The sequence below is a fragment of the Lagopus leucura genome, unplaced genomic scaffold (assembly GCF_019238085.1).
Source record: "Lagopus leucura isolate 7727_CA_CO unplaced genomic scaffold, USGS_WTPT01 Super-Scaffold_100001, whole genome shotgun sequence".
NCBI classification, from domain to species: Eukaryota; Metazoa; Chordata; class Aves; order Galliformes; family Phasianidae; genus Lagopus; species Lagopus leucura.
In genome coordinates, this window is record NW_024962262.1 from 46,704,786 (window position 1) to 46,724,404 (window position 19,619).

The 19,619-nt window shown below is 43.1% G+C and overlaps 1 protein-coding gene across 11 annotated transcripts in view; it reads right to left on the reverse strand.

Moving 5' to 3' along the window:
* The window catches only part of MAP4K4 (mitogen-activated protein kinase kinase kinase kinase 4), a 149,120-nt gene that overhangs the window by 79,816 nt on the left and 49,685 nt on the right, over nucleotides 1–19,619 (reverse strand). For all 11 annotated transcript variants that reach the window (XM_042867974.1, XM_042867966.1, XM_042867973.1 and 8 more), the window contains exon 3: nucleotides 4,684–4,740. In XM_042867974.1, coding sequence (XP_042723908.1) covers nucleotides 4,684–4,740 — 57 coding nt within the window. The remainder of the gene's footprint in view (nucleotides 1–4,683; nucleotides 4,741–19,619) is intronic.

Here is a 19,619-nt window from a genome sequence, read left to right on the forward strand (position 1 = left end):
TTTCATTTAAAATAACAAAAGTTAGGGTAAACTTTTGATGCTTATTATTTTTTTATTTTTATTTTCTCCTCATTTAATCTGCCTGTGTGCACAGGAACACAAAACACTTATCTTCTGTAGTCTTTCCACAGGCCAATTTTGGGGTGCAAAGGATAGATAGTCCGTAATGTCACAGTTCACAACACCGTATGGACCATCAGAAAGAGACAGACAAGACTCAAAGTGACTTGTCCACCATAACATAAAAACCATTCAGCAGAGCTGGAAAGGCAGCAACGAATAATTCTGGTAACCTCTCCTACCGGAGTTCATGAGATGAGACATACTTCTGTGCAGGCCTGGAGGTTTTGGTTTGGGGTTTTTCATTGTTCTGTATACCATGTACGGAAAGGGTAAGACAGGCAAGCACTAAAAGCAATGCAGCCTCTTTCATAAATCAGGATACAGTACCCAGTTGTTTACTTAGCATAATCTTACACAGACTAGACTGGACAAGTCATGAAACACTGGGCACAAGAGCTGAGAAATGCTGCTATTAAAAAGGCATGCGGAAAAATTTCCCAGAGGATGCCAAGAGAATGTGTGGGAAGAGGTAGGAGGAAGAAGCAGCAGCGTCAGGGTTATAACAAACAGTGAAAAAGTGATTTGTGCTTTTTCCTCAAAATTAGCTACTGAAGATTTCAAACAGAAAAGCATCTCTGGAAGTGGAACACAGGACCGACACTGGAAACAACTGTGCAGCTGCAAGTAAGGCCTCCAAAAGAGTCGAGCTGCATGTTTAGGATAGAATGCTAACAAGCTCAGATGCACACAAATTTGCCAAGTAAGCTTTGCTAAGGTTTTAAATGGCTTGAGGGTTTTAGGGTGTTTTGGGTTTTTTTTGGCTTTTTGTTTTTTTAAAAAAACTTCACAATAGAAAAGGATTCTTCTAACTAACCAGTGAATGCTGCCAAATCTCACAGCATACTTGTGTTGCATCTGATAACATCAGTCACGCTCACTTGGTGTGCTACAGAGCTGAACGACGGTATGGAGCAAGCAGTCTGTGGAAACCCAGCAGCATGGGAGGGAGTAATTTTGGGAAGGGGTCAACACTTACTCAACATGGACTTTTCCAAAACAATGCCCCATAAGGAACGGTCACTTACATAAAAAAGCTTCAAGACAGACTGCAAGAATCTCTCAAACAAAGCCTCCCCACCAACATGCGTGCAAGCCTGAGATTCAGCCTACATACATACAGTTTAGAAAACAATTTTTCAAGTGTGTGTATGCTGATAGCTCATCCAACAGACAGAACAGCTTTCAATTGCTGAAGACTGGTATTTTGTTGTTACTTGCTCTTTGTTCCAGTGACATTTTTTCACCCTTACATGTGCTCCAAATTCATCCTCAGACAGCACAAATATGATCTACATGCATGCCATACTATTAGAAGGCTTGCAGACCTTTAGATCTTTCAGTGCTTGCTTGAGTGCTGTAGATCTGTGGATTTATACAGACCTACACGATTTTACAGAGCTTTTCTTAATTTGTTTAGAGAAGAGAAAAGTGGAAGAGACAGCAAAGCTGCACGTCGACATCCCCCACCATTTCAGGCAGCAGTACTGACGAGTCATAATATATTCAAAGATCAAGCTGATATCTTCAGCCCACCTCCTCTTTTCTCATCCTTACCACCATTCTTCTCAAAATTAAAATCTGAATAGAAAACCACAAGAAAAGCTGGGAAGGATGAAGAGCATTACCAAAACACCATGTACAGTTTGAGCTATAATGTTTCTTCCAGCATTGCTAGTTGGAGGTTACACAACCTCATTTTCTTTGTGCCAACCAAAACTTTCTAAGGGAAGTCTTCACTTTGACTTGGACATTCCTTCTGTTCAGGTCATCAAAGCTTTACAGAGCTGATGTAACCTTGGTGATCCTGAGCAATGCAGGAACTGCAGAATTGGGCCTTGAAAACCGAAAATCTGAGGCGTGCCTACGGAGCTTGCCAACACATTAGGCTTTCTAATTTTTTAAGTGTTTGGCAAAGCAAGCACTGGATCAGAGGTACCTGAGAAGAAAGAAAGTCTTGTGTGTGTTCTCAGCATCAGTTAAACAAAACAATCAGATATCATCCACAGCAACATTTAAGCATAAAATACTGCCAGCAATACATGTGCAGAGGCACGAATCACCTAGAGCCACAGTAGCTGCTCATAAAAAAAAATTCCAATTTCAGTTTTTTAGGAGAGTTTCCATTCCAGCCTCTTTCCCCACATACACACAGTTAGTTACCATTAGTTCTCAAGAGCAGTTCGTGCAAACAAAGCTATGAAAGCAAGTTGAGAAGATCCTTATGTTCTCTGCTCTTAAACGTCTGCATAAGTTGCAGTCAGCTAGAATGATGAAGAAGCTGCTTTAAACATGATCTGCCAGTAAAGGAGATGCTTAGGAAACCCTTCCTTGAGGAAACCAAGCAGTACCTGGATGGCAAGGCCATCTTCGGCAACAACACCAATCTGAGCTCTTTCCTCCCCTTCTCATCCATGACCATCAGCGGCTCTTTCCCAATCTCATGCCATATTCATCGTAGTGAAGACTACGTGCTAAACTACAGCAGCAAACTCATCCAGGTTATAAATAACCATCAGGAAGAGAAAAGTGAGTGAATTTTTAGTGGAATTGTGGCCTGCTCGCTGATCCAGGTCACCACCTGGCCCTTAGGCCTTGATGCCAGCACAAATACGGAGATGCAGACAGGGAGCCAAGTGCTGATGGCAGCAGGAGCAGACAGGAATATCCTATGGGAATATCATCCATGCCTGGTGTTAAAAAGTAGAGTTGACTTAGCATGACTTGGAAGAATTTACACCACATTTTTGGCCTCCACAGGCTCATTACTTTGAAGTAAAAACACATGAGCTCCACTTGTAGGAGTAATGACACTTCTACACTGCGTGGGGCTAACATCTCCCAATCCTCCCTCTGACTGCCATGCATCCCTAAAAAAGAATGAGCTTATGAGGTAGAAGATAGTGCCAACATACAACTTTCAAAACCAGCCAAATATTGCAGAAAGTTTCAAAACATAAGCCATCTCCTGCAACATGAGCTCAGCCACTCTATACACAGCATTTTTCAATTGCTTGCCTTTTGCTGTGCAACCTCTCCATTACAACTGTTAGTGATTAATATACGCTATTAAAAACAGAGGGAGTGTGCAATACAGCCAGAGTTACTGTTATGGAAGAAACCTTCGCTGCTACAGTCCAGCAAGCTGCCCTACTTCAGAGTGCTGCACAAATGGAAACATTTGCTGAGCAAAGAGCATTCGCTTTATGTCAACGCACCTTCATCCTTCTCTGTTTTGTCTACATGTTAACTGCAGAAAAATAGCGCTGCCTCTCGAGAAGGCAGCCTTTGAAAATTTCCAGTTGAACATCAATTTTTATCAGGCCATCTTACAAAGCAAGAATGTCTAGCTCTTGGCAGACACAACAGCTTCAATTAGAGATCAGCAGTCACACTGCTCATCGATCACAGGGAGATCGAGAGATAGGACTGAAGTACTATCAGTTGACCCATCCCTGCCTTCTTGTTTTCCTCTCTATCCAGCCTGGTCGCCCATCACACCTCAGCCACTTGCCAGGCAGCTTCTGTCCAAGTCCATTTTGACCTGCTGGGGCCCATGCACAAACTATCAAAATAGAAAATATTTTGCAGCTATACCCTTGTAAGAGTTTTTTGCTTAATACAACCAGCTTACCAAAGACCCCTGCTCCATGCAATGTATGCACATTAACTTAATTTTTTCCCTAATGTCTATGTAAGACTGAGGAGTTTAGAAAATTTAGATGCTTGATTTCAGGATGAGCTTCAAAAAGTGCAGTATCAGTCAGGCATTGTGGATATTGCACAAAAGGAGCAATTTTAAATCTCAAGCCATCGCTGAGGATGTAACTTGGTAAAACACAACTGGAATCAACAGGGAAAACTCTTGCTTTTTCTGGTCTGTTTTGAAGTCTTAATTTAAACTGATTGCTTTTTGAACAGTATAAGCTACATGACAGCTACGGATTCAAGCATGGATGTATATTTTTTATTTCTGTGGCTGGGTTAATTTCCCGTCTTTCTCATCTAAAGCTCCACAGTAAATCCCCTTGGGTCAGTTACAACTACTACTTTACACTGCTGAATTCTGCCAGCAATCTGCTCATCGTTCCTGCAGATGTTTCTGCTTTCAGGCTTCTGGGAACTTTATTGGACCCATTTCCTCTGAATAAATGTACGCCCTTTTTAGGCTGCAAATGTACCAGGGAAACTACTGTCAAGCAGCCTCCTCACCTTCTTTTTTGGTACAGCAGACGCAAGATGCTACATTTAAAAGAAAAAAAGTGGGAAGTGGGGAATGTGCCTTTCCTCCCCTCTTCTGAGAAGTTTCAGATAAGGGAGTGCTACACATGCTCCTGGGGGCAGCCACGGCAATTTGTGAAAGGCCAGAGGCCCCTACACACAAGCACACAGAAATCTCATAATGGGCAGACAGACTCAAGAGGTCAGGCCCTGCAAACAGAAAGCAAACGTTGACTTGCAAGGACCATTCCCTTCCACATAAACCTGAGGTAAACCGCATGCCATCTCTTGCTGTTGAATTTTACTCACATTACTAACCAAGCAGAATGTTTCTCTACTCACCTCAGTAACGTCCATGACTTTGATGGCTGCCAACTGGCCGGTTTTGACATGTCGACCCTGAAAAGAGAGAGAAGCATCAGCACCAGCATTTCACCAATCCCTTGAGCACACACAGAGCAAAGCATTTGGAGAACTCCAGCTGCTGGGTTTTGCCCAGCTGTGCTGGACTCTTCTCTTCTGCTATTTCATGTGAAAAGCAACAAATACACTAGATAGCTAAAGAAGAGAGATTCCTTTTTAAATGTTCTTACAGAAATCTTAGGACCCATTCTTTATCTCCACATTAAGAGGATGATCATTAAGATTAAGCACAGACATTGCATTCGCTTTTCTTTCTATCTCAGCAAAGCTCATAGTAAGTATGGATCATTTATTAATGCATTATAATGTTAAACTCCATATACCACATATTTTATTTGTAAGCATTCGTGCCTAATTAGAATAGCCTGGGTTGTATTCTACTGGGTAAATGCAAACAAGCTGGGCGAGTTAAAAAAGTACATTTGTCTCTGCTTTGGTCTTCACTGTTAAGTAAAGGTAAAAACAAAAAATGGTGGAGTTTCTGCAAGTGATCTATCAGACCTGCAGAGCTCTCTTTGTTTGTCTCTTGATGATGAAGAGGATGTCTCCCTTCAGCTCCATCACCATAAGGGTATGGTTAGTACCCTTACTGTACTGCTTGAGCTGAATTAATAGATCCCAGCTACTGCAGGGGGGAGCTCTTTCCCCTGCCTCCCTCCCTCCTCCTGTCACATATTTCTCCCATGAGCATCGAGCTCATTCTGGCACTCATCAGATCATATGATAAGCTGATTTAGATCACTAAAATGGCAGAAAGTTAACACAGAAAAAGCAAACTGCGGGGCAGGGAGGAGGAGGGATGCAGATCAGGAAATTAAACGGGCTTGCTCTGCAAGCAAAGCAGAGCCAGAGCTGGCACAGGGGCAGACCACGCGGAGGGGAGACAGGAGCACAACAGTCCCTTTCCAGCTCTGCTGAGCTGCTACTCAGCACAGCTGACTTGTGACAAAAAATATTTTTCTCTAGTACATTTTTGCAGAGACTGGAGCCATACCAATTAACTATTCCTTTTTTTTCTTCTAGCAAGCATTTAGCGATGGTTCCAGCCCTTCACATAACACTGAGTCTGTTCGAGGATGTCCAGCTCGACAATCTGGCAGTGCTTTACATATTCAAGACTGGCACCCCAGAAGGACAGCACAGCAAAGCACCAGTCCCTTTGGAGAAATCTCAGCCCCTTCATACTTTGCCATGCCCTCTGCTGAGGTAATGTCCAGCTACTTCTGTTGCATGACAAAGAACTCAGATGAAATGCTGCAGAATTCACAGCCTCCAGCTTCTTTTACAACTTGCATTGTGCTGCACTCTCCCCTCATTAACCAATTCACGTGTTTTCTATAAATAAATTACTGTACTTGAGATTCTGCCTGCTCTGTAAAGTCTCGTTATTACATGCATTTCTTTGTACAGTTTGGTCTCAAAGCTAGGTTGGATTTTGAAACAAAATTAGGGTTATAACATATGTGCAATGGCCAAGACTGACCTCACTTTGACCCCGCTACTTCTTGAGGCTTTCAGCAAGCCTTGGGGATCTCCAACTCCAACATCCCACCCTGGACCTCTGCCTAATGACAAAAGCTGTGGTGGTCTTGTTGAGATTTACCATGCTACCAAGGAATGAGGGGAAAATGCCTTACAATGAGCTGGAAAGATGCCTCCTCTCTCAGCTCTGCCCTTGTTCTCCGCTACTCTGTGCAGAGAAATAAAAGGGCCAAGGATAACAGGCAAGCACAGTTTGAGATACAAAAAGAACACGTTCAAGTTAAAAGAGGAACAAGGACATCTCTGAGAAGGACTAAGGAAAAGGAAACTTTAAAAGAAAACAGTGAAACATGGTTTGCCAGACTGCAAAAGTGGCATACAAGAAGAAGGAAGGAGCATGAAATCCCCAGGGTGCCTTTTTTTTTATGAGGAAAAAAAAAGTTTGCTTTATTTGTCATTTTAAACCTATAAATTACTGCTGGGCTTACTATTTCCAGACAGGAGCCTGAAACCTCCCAAGGCTCAGCTTCCCAGCTTTCTCCAGACAACATTCCTCCCTACAAGGCTGCTCAACTCTGATGGGCCATGCCCCAACCTCACCGTCCCTCTCCCAGCCTCCTAGCATCCCACCAGTGCCTCCACTCTTTGAGAGTGAACCCAGAGCGTGGCCATCACTTGTGCTTCACTTCACTGCCTCTGCAGCAGGGAGGGGAAAAGCCTCCCCACAGCCTCCTGAGGGACTGGAAAACAGGGGAATTGCAGACTGTGGGAAACGTGGGCTTCTCAGTATCCCAGGCCAAATTTAAAGCCTGGTCATTTCAGAGCATCGTTAAAAATTACTCCGTATATCCTTTTCACAACGTATGGAGTGTTCATACTCTAAGCATCCACAACATAAATTTGGGGGAGGGGGGAGGAGAGCATAACAAATTGATTTATAAGTGAGAAGACATTTTCAAGTCAGATTCTTTTTATTAAAAACATTTTTAGAGAGAGAGGAAAAAAAAACATCACAGGCACAGCATATAAGCAGGAGAAGAGCTTTTGTTTGTTTGTTTATCCGCTCAACAGCTCTGCTCAAGAACAGACTCGTCAAACTATTAGCATGCTGGTACAATTATGCTTGCAAGATAAAATGGCTAAGTAAGCCTGGTTTGGAAGCCGGTATTCTGACATTCATAGCTGGCTTTCACTTTGGAAAACTCTGTCTACATTAATAACAAAAACAATAAATAAATTGTTAATTGGCTGAGTGCGCCAAAGAGGAGACACCCTCAAGACTCCATCTCCAGGGGTTCGAACTTACTCAATGCCACCCCCCAAGCACCTCACAGAGGTGGCAAGCACCAGGGCCCAGCCGTGCATCATCTCAGTGATGCAGCCAGCCCATGTGCCAGCAGGACACCATTTTGTGCTGTCCCTAGAGCAACCTGGATCTACATACCCCTCCATAGGGACGATGGCAAATGTGGTTGGCAACCCTGCCTCATGACAGAGACGACTGATCTTTGAGATCTCTTCTAATCCAAGCCATTCTGTGTTGGCACTGCCAGCTGAGCTGGCCACCACCCTCATGGCCAAGAGCATACTGATGCGTCCCCTTCATTCAGGCCATCTTAGGAAGTTTAATAGCCAGAATTCCCAAACTCCTTGCTGTTTTCTTTTTTGTTTTGTTTTTAAAACACACCCTCCCCTCAGTCCCTTCCCTCTTTCCTTCCATCTATTCATAATAAAGCACTTGCTTATCCTCCTGAGGAAGGAATGTAAGGATATTTTTACAACAACTACTGCTCCCTTCTATTTATAAATGATCTGTTGGGCAAACACAGAGCTAGGATGAGCAAGTCAATGGAGCTGAGTTTACTGACCCCAAACCTTGTCCTGTGTCTTCTCATGGGGGTGACAGGATTTTCATTATGTACAGGAGATTCTGAAACAGAGCTCTTCTCATCAGCAGCACAACATTTAACTGGATGTTAGACTGGATCCCTGCATGTTCCCAGCCACATTTGATAGCAATGTGCTGTTTATTTCTCGTCTCAGTGGGCTTTCTGCATGTTGAAAAGCAGAGGGGACAAGGGGAATCCTTGGTCGACTGCCAGGATCTGCAGAACATTATGAATTCCAAGCCTACCCACGCTCTCCAAGTCAGTTAATACACCTACTTCTTGCCTCCACACATTATTACTGTATTGTTTGGGAAAGGTTCAAAGGGAAGTAGCGTAATGTGCTGTTATGGGTGGTTTTTTTTTCCTCTCAGATGTCTTAATGTTATCAAAGAACTATGCAAATGAAATGCAAAGGAAACGCTATCTGTTCATTTACTGGCTCTCCCCTCTAGTTAACCAAGACACATATTCCACAGTAATGCAATTCTCCTATTAACACAACCTCTTGCCTGAGTATTAATGTGCCTTTTGGGGGACTGTTCCTGGAAATCTGCTCCCCAGCTGAATGGCATGAAAGAAGAATATGGAGCAACATCACAAATTCAGGAAGGAAAACAGCATGCGGAACTCATAACTAGCAAACTTGCATTATCCTGTGCACTACACAGTCTTTGGAAAACCTTCCTAGCCTCTCATTATTCTGTGCTGACAATTAAGAAGAGATGAGCAAGCAAGATGAAAAAAACCCTACTAATTCACATTTCAGTTGCTATGATGCATGCATAAGCAGCAGGCCAGATTTAAACAGTTAGCAAGTAAAAACGTACTGCTCCACCACCTCTCAGTACAATGCCCCCATGCCAAAATTAACTTTTCAATTTGTTTCTCACTTGGTTGACTCTAAGCTCCTACCAGCCTGAGGCAATAGGCCATGGAGCAATGCTCTGCTATTAGGTTGCACACCCTGGTGCAGTAAATGATACCGTGTTGTTCCAACACATGTTTACAACCAGCTCTTTTTGTCACTCGCCAGCACAGGCAGTTTCACAGCAACCAACTCAGTGCTGTGAACACCCAGGCTCCATGAGGCATTTCTTCCCACTCCCAAAAAACGACCAGATCTACCCTGTGAAAAATAGTGAGAGCGGGGCTTGCAGAGAACATAGAGTATGCATTTTAATAGGGAAAAAGATAGAACAGAACAAAGCAAAAAGAAAAAGAAAACTCCTCGGTTAAGAAATAAATAAATAAAAATAAAACATTATTAAGCAAGAAGCCTACCTCATTGCTTTTGTAGCCAAACTAATGCTGTTCTGATAAAGCCTTTTGCAACCTAAATAATTACAGGCTCCAGCTACGGAGATAAATCTGTGAAAAAGAGATAAAGTTTGTCTGGCATAGAAGCTCCTTCTACAATGAAAATCAGCAAACAACCTCAGTACAAAGGCCTGGCACATCATTGCAGAATTGCAGAAGAGTTAAGAAAAGGCCAAAATCAATGTTCCTTTTTCCTGTTAAGATGACTACTAAGCCCAAACCAACCACAAGCTATTAAAGACTCCTACTGTTCAAGTCAAAAGACGGGACAAGGTTCCCGTCTAGCACTTGACATCAAATGCCTGGAAAGCAAAATAGAAAACACCACCCCCTCTATCCCTCTTTAGATATCCACAGACTCCCTAGCAGTCTGTTGAAGAAATAATAATGACAATTTACTCATGCATAGTACTGCATTCTGTAAAGTATGAAAGACACAGTTACTATCAGTTCTGTACTTCCAGGAATGGAGGAAAAAAGTGCAACACTATGAAGCAGGGCAAAAAAAAAAAAAAAAAAAAAGAGAGAGCCCAATGCACTTTTTACTTCAATTACTACTTTTGTGGTAGCTTTCCCACCCCCAAAGATGCTGGATGTACATTACCACAGGCACTTCCTTCTCCCTACAGCTCATTGCCTAAATAGGCAAAAAGGAAAGCAAAGAAGAGAACGGATGGTGGGAAAAGCATGGCAGAGAGCCATCCTCTGACTTTCCCAGGATCACAGCAGGTCAGTGGCAGAGCTCAGAGTCACAATGCATCCCAGGACCCTGCCCAAAGGGCCACCTCGAAACACTCTATCACGTGCCCAAGGCTGACACTTATGCCCACTTTGGTTCTTGGCCACTCACACACCTACTGACTGACTGGGCAATAGGTGAATGAACACTTGAGTTAGCCCACTTGAGGCCCCAGCCTGGAAAACACCCTCTTGAAGAGCAGTCTTGCATTCCCTCTTCCCAGCCACCACAAGGTTATGCCTGGATTCAGCAACCTTCACCAAACATGCCGTCACCCCTTTTCTCTCTCTCACAAGGGAGTCCCCTCCCCCCATCCTCTCTGAAAAAAGAACTGCCATCTGTTTTTCTGCTTCTAACCTTATTATTCCTTATTTTCAAATGTAGCTCAGTAACTTAGTTGGGTCAGTATCAAAACACACCAACAAAACAAAGCAAGAAAGAAAGAAAACTGAAACTCTCTAAAACAAAGAGAAGAATGAAAATACAGAGCAGAGGAATACCTCCCGCACAGACACAGTTGGCTCAGAGCACCTCTGGCTTCCTCTGGAAACATCAGCTAAAAGCTGCTGCTTCCAGCTCTCACTCAAAACAGTTCTTCACCTCACTTTAAGGCTTTAGCATTCACTAAATCACCCCTTCGAACTCTGATTTGTCTTTCCTGACCTCCCTGCAACAGCCTCTTCCACGCCGAACAACTTATTTCTAGTAAGCACAGCTGAAAACAAGCCTGTAAGCAGGAACATGAAGAGTACAACTGAGATCAAAACACATGCATGTAGATACAGATGAGGGCTACAGATGCACATGCACTTTCATTTTGCACCCAGCCAACCTATTTCACCACCAAACACCCCACAGCTGGGCTGGAGCTGGTCACACTGTTAGGATGACCGCAGGTCCAGGTGCCACCCCACAGGAATGCTGCCCATAGCAGCAGCCCACCACAAGATGCTTCTGTCCCAAGGGACAGGGTCCCCATGTGGGCAAGGGAGCTTCAGAACAAGGCAGACACCTTCACAGCTGAGAGACGGGGCAGACAGAAGGCAGAGCCTCCCAGTCGCTTCTCCAGGGAGACGGCAGAATAAGCCTGAACGAGAAGAGCCCGAGGCCTCTTCTCTTTGTTTTTAAAATGAATTCATATTGACATTTAACTCGCGCTGCTGGACAGGCAAATCTGAGCTTTCTGACCCAAGGGAGCAATTTACACCTTGTGACTGAGGCCCCGTGCTGAGCTTGACAGGCCTGGGCCTGATTCTCCCAGCACACCACGATGGAGAAGCTGCACAGGGAGCCCCTCGGGCGGTGCTGCAGGAGGTGACAGCCTCCCAGACAGTGCTCCCAAGCAGCACCAATGCAGGTATGCAAACATTTACTTGTCTTTTTCAAGGGCTTACTATTTGGTCCCACCTACGATTAGGTACAAGAGAAACGGCCCCAAGAATCTCCTTCTCTTTGGCTCTTCCGTGGGATTATTTCAGGAGGTACAAAACCTCACGATGAAGGCAAAAAGAAAAGAAAAAAGAAGAGGTGAGAAGGAAAGGGGAAAGGGAGAAAGATTGGCTCTACCTGTTGATTTCTATTTTTACTATGGCTTTGCTACTGCTTGTTCAGCCTGCTCAACAAGGAGGAGCCCACCATACCACTGTATCCAGTATCTCCACCAAGAGGCCTCTGCCCCCCTGCGCGTAAGATGTTACAAACACTCTTTACCGATTGGATTTGAACCTATAATTTTCCAGTTTAACATTAAAGAGGGGCAAGGGAAAGGAGAACTATTTTCATTTATACCACCCAGTGGAACAGTACAGCCAAACAGAGCAGGCAAGTTAAGACTGCGTAACGAGGTCTATTTCAACACAGCTGAAATAAAAAAAAGAATCGCATCCACGACCTTTAAAAAATTCCAGAACATTAGCGTTAAAGGGGAAAAGTTAATGAAGTCTTAAATATATAAAATACATATGCACAATGAAATTCCAGTCCAAGTGTCAATACTCCACCACTGCCACAAGGCACAATAAAGAAGGGCTGGAAACTATGTTAGGACTTCCTGCATTTTATACTGGAGGCAGACTTCAGCTGGTATCTCCTTCGTTTTCAACCAGTCGTTACAAACCTGATCAGTGCCACTTCCTGTTAGTCACATCTCCTGGCCTTAATGGAGCAGGGAGACATAATTCACCAGGCAGCAAATGCTGCAGCTGAAATGCAGTTTCCAAGGCACAAGAGAGCTGGGGAAGCACAAAAGGAGGCTTCCTTGTAGAACACCACACCAGCCAGAGTAGAAGCCACACAGACTCAAGACTGTGCTTTATACTGTGACCCTCATGTACGAGCAAATTAAGAAATATTTTCCCTACTTGTTTGCAAGATGCAAAACATGCATTTAGCCTAAAGCCATATGTATTTTAATTAAACGAGGACTTACACTGTAAGGCTCTTTCCAGAATTATTCTTTTTTATTAATTTTCTGATACCCTGCCAAGTACATCTGTGATTCTAAAGCAAAAAAACACCTTGTCCTTGAGAAACTGGCAGGTAGCCAGAGCGATCTGTAAACAGCTTTCTGTCCCATGAACTATTTTCTAATACTCGCACAGTATTCTCAGGCCTCAAACTATTTCTGCTTTGTCAGCACTCAAGCCTGACTCAGAAACTCCAGCCTATACTAACAATCCTTTCTTTATCAGACTTGGAAACAATAAAACCTCAACCTCAGAAAGACTCTGATCCTATTATTTATTTATCCAGTGAAGGAGGGAGAGTGGAGGGAACGATCAACAGGAACACAATTTCCTCTTGGTTGCTACCTGAGTAGTATTTAAGTTGCATTCCCAAAGCCTGTGGCCACTGTGTTTATTATTTGAAAGGGCCACTCAACAGAAAAGCCATTATGCAACATATTCAGCTTACAGGTTAATCCACGGATGAGAACAGTATTCATTAAGTAAATGGAGCCTGCACATTCTCCAATTATTACTTTTTACCAAGTGCTCAAGAACACACCAAGTGCCTTGCAAAAAACTAGTCAAAACATGTTCAATGCTCTGAAATAACACTGCATGGGCCTTAGCAGACCAAGCTGTGGCAAACAAAAAGGAAAAGGAATTCCTCAGGAGGGCATGTAAACACGCACAAGGTGCTACTTCCTCCAAAACTGATCCCTGACCACCCCTCACAGTGCACTATGCACTTGTGGTACAAATATCATGCAGATTAAGCAAACGTTTTGCCCAGTGCAAAAGGATTTGTGAGATTTTAGCCACAAATGGCAGTCACCTTCTGTAACTGTAGATAGCACACAAGTTGCAGATTTTCTTAGCCTAATAACAATCGCACTTGGGAAAAACAAAATCTTTTCTCATGACACTGCACAAAAGTGGTATTCATCTCATGACCCAAAACCATCTGTTCCTGCAGACCACAAGTTGCTAATCTGGAGCAGAACTGTCATTAGATGTAATACAAAAATTGTTATTCAGAAAGGCCAACATTTTGGTTGCAAACCATTTTGCAAACTGGAACAAATAAGACAACACAGTATTGCTCCAGACTACAAAAAAGCTGTGAGTACCAAAATTGAACCGTGGAGGCCAATCAACACGTTTGGTAATCAGCTGTGATCAATTACAGTTGAGCAGCCCATCCTGGCGTTACCATTTGTGAAGCCTTGTCTTGGATGCACAACCTGAAGAAGCAAGGAATGGGCAGCCCCCCCTAAGACCACAGCAAACTGATCACTGACTGGCTCATCTCCAGTAAATACAGGTAAGAAAAACAGGAGCCCCAAACCATTTCAGACTGCAGTTCCAGTCCCAGCAAAACAATCAAATTGCTCCAGACTGTCTCAGGAGTCCCCTACACACCCAAAGTTTCCGTACTTAGCTGGGTGTTTTCCAGAGAGGTAATTGTGAAAGTTCTCACGTATCTGCCCATACCCTGATGTTTCCAAGAGCATGCCTGCTGATGATGCAAGGGATGCACTCAGCCACATCCGAGTTGGCACATCAGGCACATCTGAGTTGACACATCAGGCACATCTGAGCCACTCTCAACATAGCTGAGAGCCTCACACCATCTCCTGCCACTTGGGTCTTTGCAAAATGACCTCTGCCAGTGCAGCTTAGAGATGCACACAGACCAGGAACAACCAAGAAACTCCAGAAGAGAGAACAACATCTGGTTTGGGACTCATTGGTGAAAAAAAAAAATCATTAATTGCACTCAGAATGTAGCCACAAAAGTCTACTTCAGTGGCAGTTAGGGCATCTGTGTTCACAGATTTGAACACACAATCTTTTACCATTACTTACCACTACTTCCAACCTCACTAGAAAGGAGTGGGAAGGGGAAAAAGAAATTTAAATAATAGTAATAATAATAAAGAAAAAAAAAAGAAGAAAAAAAGCAGGAGCCATCCACTTGCTTTAAGGTATTTGTGCTATCACACTGCCCTAGGAAGTATGCAAGCCTATTGAGAGAGGAATGCCTCCAGTTTGCTGCCATGAAAGCTACCTACCATTTATACAAATCACTATTTGAATCTGGAAAACAGTCATGGTAAACGATCAGGTAAGTCTGACCAAAAGCTACAGCCATGACCTAAATACATTATGTGGTATGGTGGTGCAGAACAGCAGTTCCAAGAATTAAGCAATCTTTCAATTAAGTGCCACACACCGAAAACAAAATTAAATCAGCTGTGATGCTACTCTACAGTTTCTCCTCCCTTCTCCCCACATCAGGAAAGCAAACCCAAACGCTTTCCATCCATCTGAATGCTGTAGCTGAGAGCTGCAGCACCAGCACAACTGGATTTCCAAGTTTCTGGGGGGGGTTCTCAAATGGTAGCACTCTGAAGAGAGATGAAAGAAAGAAATTATTTTTAAAACTGTCATAAAGTTAGATTTCTTAAAAGTTCTAATGCTTTTAAACTTTGCCTTTAAAATTTACAGCCACTTGTCTAATAACCAAAAGAGCATTACAGCTTATTATAATCATGTGTCTGCTCTCAAAACATCAATAAAGCATGCTGGAATTGATTGCTCAATTACACAATGCACATCTATTGCAACTGCCATCAAAGTAGAATTCATAACAAATCTGTGGGCTTGTCTTTCAAAACAGGAACAAAAGTAATACTTAACACTTAAAGGAATTTCACTGAACCATGGAGCTGCCAGGAGAAGCACACGCGAGGTGAGATTCTGCACAACGTGCTGTCAAACACGGGTTGTGTTTGCAGACACATGCATGTGCATACATGTGTATTACTGCCACGTGAGGTGCAGTCCCCCAAAAAACACCACACCACTGAATTCAGGGATGACGCATATGGGATGGGCGTATTTTTTCCAGACTGAACTACAGCAATATGCTTTCTAAATTTCTGCACCACCCCATCACCAGCCCCAGGTGTTGAGGTCCTGAGGAAAGCCAGAGGCATATTCCTGCTGCCAGCCCCTGCCATACAGGGACACTACTGAACCCAGAACCCACTCAGCACCAAAGGAAGGAGAGAGGCAGAAACATCGAGGCACAGCCCTGTGTGATGCCGGCAATCCCAGCTCTGACAGAGCTGTTGAGATGCTGCTCCACATCTACAAAAAGTGAAACACATCCTAGAATGTCTTGTTTTCTCCATCAGCACTCACCTCTGCTTGACTCTTCCTATGGCAAGCTCTTACAATCAGCTCCTCCCAAAAGAAAGCCTGGAGCTTTCTGATCCTCTGAAGGCACCACAGGGGCACCCGGTCTCTGCAGCCACACAGCCTGATAGGTGACAGCCATGTCCCAGCAGGCACATGAGACTGTCCCAGAGGGCTCACATTAGACCAGGAGGATGCTTTAGTCAAAAAGGAGGAAAATGAAGAGGGTTCTTTTGCTACTTAGTCTTCATATAGCTACTGCATATCTCAAATAGAGATGCCTGGAAAGAAAACAAACAAGCAATAACAAACCCAAAGCCTCCAATGAATTTCCATTCAGAAAACCTCAGAAGCTTAACTTGATATTGCACTGGGCTTGAGTTCAAATAAACAAGAGAATTCAAAACTGGAAGCATAAAAGATGCCCAGTACTGAAGGAAAGCGGGGAAAAAGCACACACTTCCCACAGGTGGAAAGCTACAGGGGCTTCCTGCTCCCATTTCTGCCACAAACTCTAAATTCAGCCACTAAAGGATGAAGGCTAAGGGAATCAGAGGTAAAATCATCCAAGATACATCAGAAAGATTAAAACTGGTGAACTGTAACACCCAAGTTTCTACAGGAAGCACAGAAAAAGGGTTCCTAAGTAGGCAACCACAGGGTTTGGGGCAGAGAAAACAACCAAATGCAAATTACTGGCAAATGCTAACACTCTGTTTTAACAAAATTAGCAAGTGCTTAAGTTTAATTAATTTTGATGACTTTTTTTATTTTCATTTTTTACTAATGCTTTGCTAGCCTACAAGCCGCCTTATGCGAATGTTTAAAACTTGCTAATGTACTGCTTCCATTTGGCCTGCCCATTGGTTTAAGTATTTCAGAAGAGACTGTTCCAAAGCAGAAAGAAAAAAGAAAAAAAGAAAACCGATACTTCTGCACTACATGAATGAGCAAGTAACAAAACCAGATTTAATCTATTTAATAACACTATTTGCCACTTGCATTTATAGTTACTCTTGAAATCAGTGGGTGAAATTCAACAAGAAGTAGCAAGCAAAAGAAAGCAAACAGTCAATGTGCTTGCTACGTGAAAATGTTTGAAAACCAGCCCTAGCTGCAGGAAAAGCTATCAAAAATTATTAGGAAAACCTACTAGTGGGATTTTGAAGTAGATCATTCCAGCTTCTCAGTCTTCATTTTCATGCTCGTTGCAGGCAAAAGTTCGCTTGCCTTGCTTCTGTGACTCTCTCATGAATGTGTACATACACATTCAGCTCTAAGTACACTCCTCTAAGGACAAGTTTTGCTTCTGCCTCAAGACAGAAAACCATTCAAAGCACGGGCAAGTGCCAAAATATTCCAAGAAAACAAACTATAAAATACATAATACACTTAAATCAAGTCTGATTTCTTCACGGAAATTAACTTAAAAAGGAAGCCTTCAGGCTGCATTTCCCCAGCTGTCCTTTTGTAGAGAGCTAGCAGAGGATGGGTGATCCCCAGCAAGGAGCCACGATGGAGGTCCACATGTCCCACCTGGAACAGCCTTTCCAGGGAAACAAGCTGCACTATGGTTTTGGAAGAATTCAAGAGCATAGGGAGAAAAGATTGCAAACAAACAAAAGTATTTGAATGGCGGATGGGTCAATGGTAGCAGAGCTGGAAATATGACATGTAGAAGCAAGTACAGCCTTATCTTTTATCTCTTCCTCCTCATCAGACCTTAAGCACTCACACTGACACCACCTCTGCTCTTCTCAGAAAACAGGATCCTAACTGGAGAGACCCAATAACTTCAACTATAGGTAGGATTTCATTTCCCCCAGCTGGAATCACCTTGCAAATGATGAGCAAAGCCTTTCTTTCTTTAATCATGATTACCTGATACTGGATCGCATGTGACACTCACAGACCTGCTGCCCTCTGGATCACCCAGTAGTGACAATCAACCAAAAACCTAGAAGGAATATAACCAAATAAAAGCCTAGAAGGAGTGTAACCAGAGCTTCCTTCTGAACATGAAACTCCTGACGCAGCCAAAGAAATGTATTTAAGGATTATACCATGATGCTGAGAAGCGCCATCCATTCCAGAAAGGTGGAAGGGGCAGCCATAGAAAAAGAGGGGATCTTCACATGGAGTTATGATTGAAAGGTCAACATTCAAATACAGCTATCTGTATAAAAAATAAAATTAAAAAAAAAACAGCCTGATGTTCAAAGATGAAGAAAGAACAAGTTTCTGTACAATAAATAAAAATGAAACTTCAGAAAGAAGTATCTATTTAATGCTTTCTGCAAAGCTCTTTGACAGACCCACAGCCTCTTAGTCAAACGACTAGCAGTTGGGCCAGACGACCTCTGTACACATAAATTAATTGTGGAAAAACTTCTGTAAGTGCATAGATGTTAGCACCACTATTATTTTTCCTTCAATTCATGCATGCAGCAACAATCTGACCCACACAGTGCCTGTATCTCCACCCTTATGACCACTTCCCTGCTTCTCAGTTTGCAAATATTTCTTTCTTCTCTTTTCAAGTCACATCTTGCAAAGTCTGCTAGTACAAGAGCTAAGCACTGGGTTTCTTTTACCACATTTCACTTCCTCAGGGGAAGCAACCTTAGCATTCAGGAGGCTAGAAGTATACACTTGCATCTTGTCTTTGCTTTGAAAGACAAAACATGCCAACCATCTCTTTTTCCTGCTAAAACCAGCAGGAAACTCTAATCCTCTGATTACAAGAAAATACACAAATCAGAATGGTTACCCAACTGGACAGCAGGTTTGAAGCTGGAAGCGTGTAGATAGGAACATTTCCAGGGTCAAGGAGAGAGTTAATATTCAGGACAAAGTTTGTAAAGCCCCAATCTCAACATCAACTCAATTTTTCTAGATTTCCCTTCAAAATTATCAGAAGCTTTAAAACCATCCAAGGAAGAAAAGTTCACAAGAAAATTGCTATTTTGGGGAAGCTGAGACACACAGGACACACACTAATCTGACATGTTTGTCACCTCAAAACACTGGGAGGTGGGAGAATGCATGCAAAGAAGAAAGGTCTGAGAGCAGATGACGCATTTCCACTCCAGCCACTAACTTCCCAGGCAATTTTGAGCAAGTACATCGATTTCCTCTGTTCTTTATCTATAAAAATGCTAACCAACTTCACAGTTGTGTTGTCAGGCATAATTAACTGTGGCTTATTTTTTAAAAAATGCCTTTATATTCCTGGGTAAAAGCTGCTACAGATAAATCACACATTAAGAAACAACTGAACATTCCTAGGACTGGTATCTAACACAAGTATTAGCTGTTCCTTGTACGGAGCAGCCGTTTGAGACCAAGAAACAGCAGCCAGCATTTCCAGCAGAAGCATCAGGCACATTCAGTGCCTTGCAAGATCCGGACAAGAGTAGCCAACACCACAGAAGCAAAGTAACAGGATCATGTGTGCTCAGGGAAAACCAAGGAAATCGAGTCAGACTTCCCTTTCCTCCAGCAAGCAACCGAGACTGGACTGCCAGCATCCTGTGGCTCAGTTCACTTGGTCTAGGTACGGGTGACTGCCGGCTGGTGGGACATCCCGGGGCAGACAGAAAACAAGATTTATTACAAATCTGTGTCCTTTTGGTGCTGGGCGCTGGCAGAATGCTCTAGTGCACCTCAGAATTAAAACTAGTGCATGTGCACCTTGTGACTCCAGTACAACACTTGAATCCCCTTGAGAGGCAGCAGTAAGGAAGTCCACCATTTAGTGAAGACATGCCAAGCAGCTTT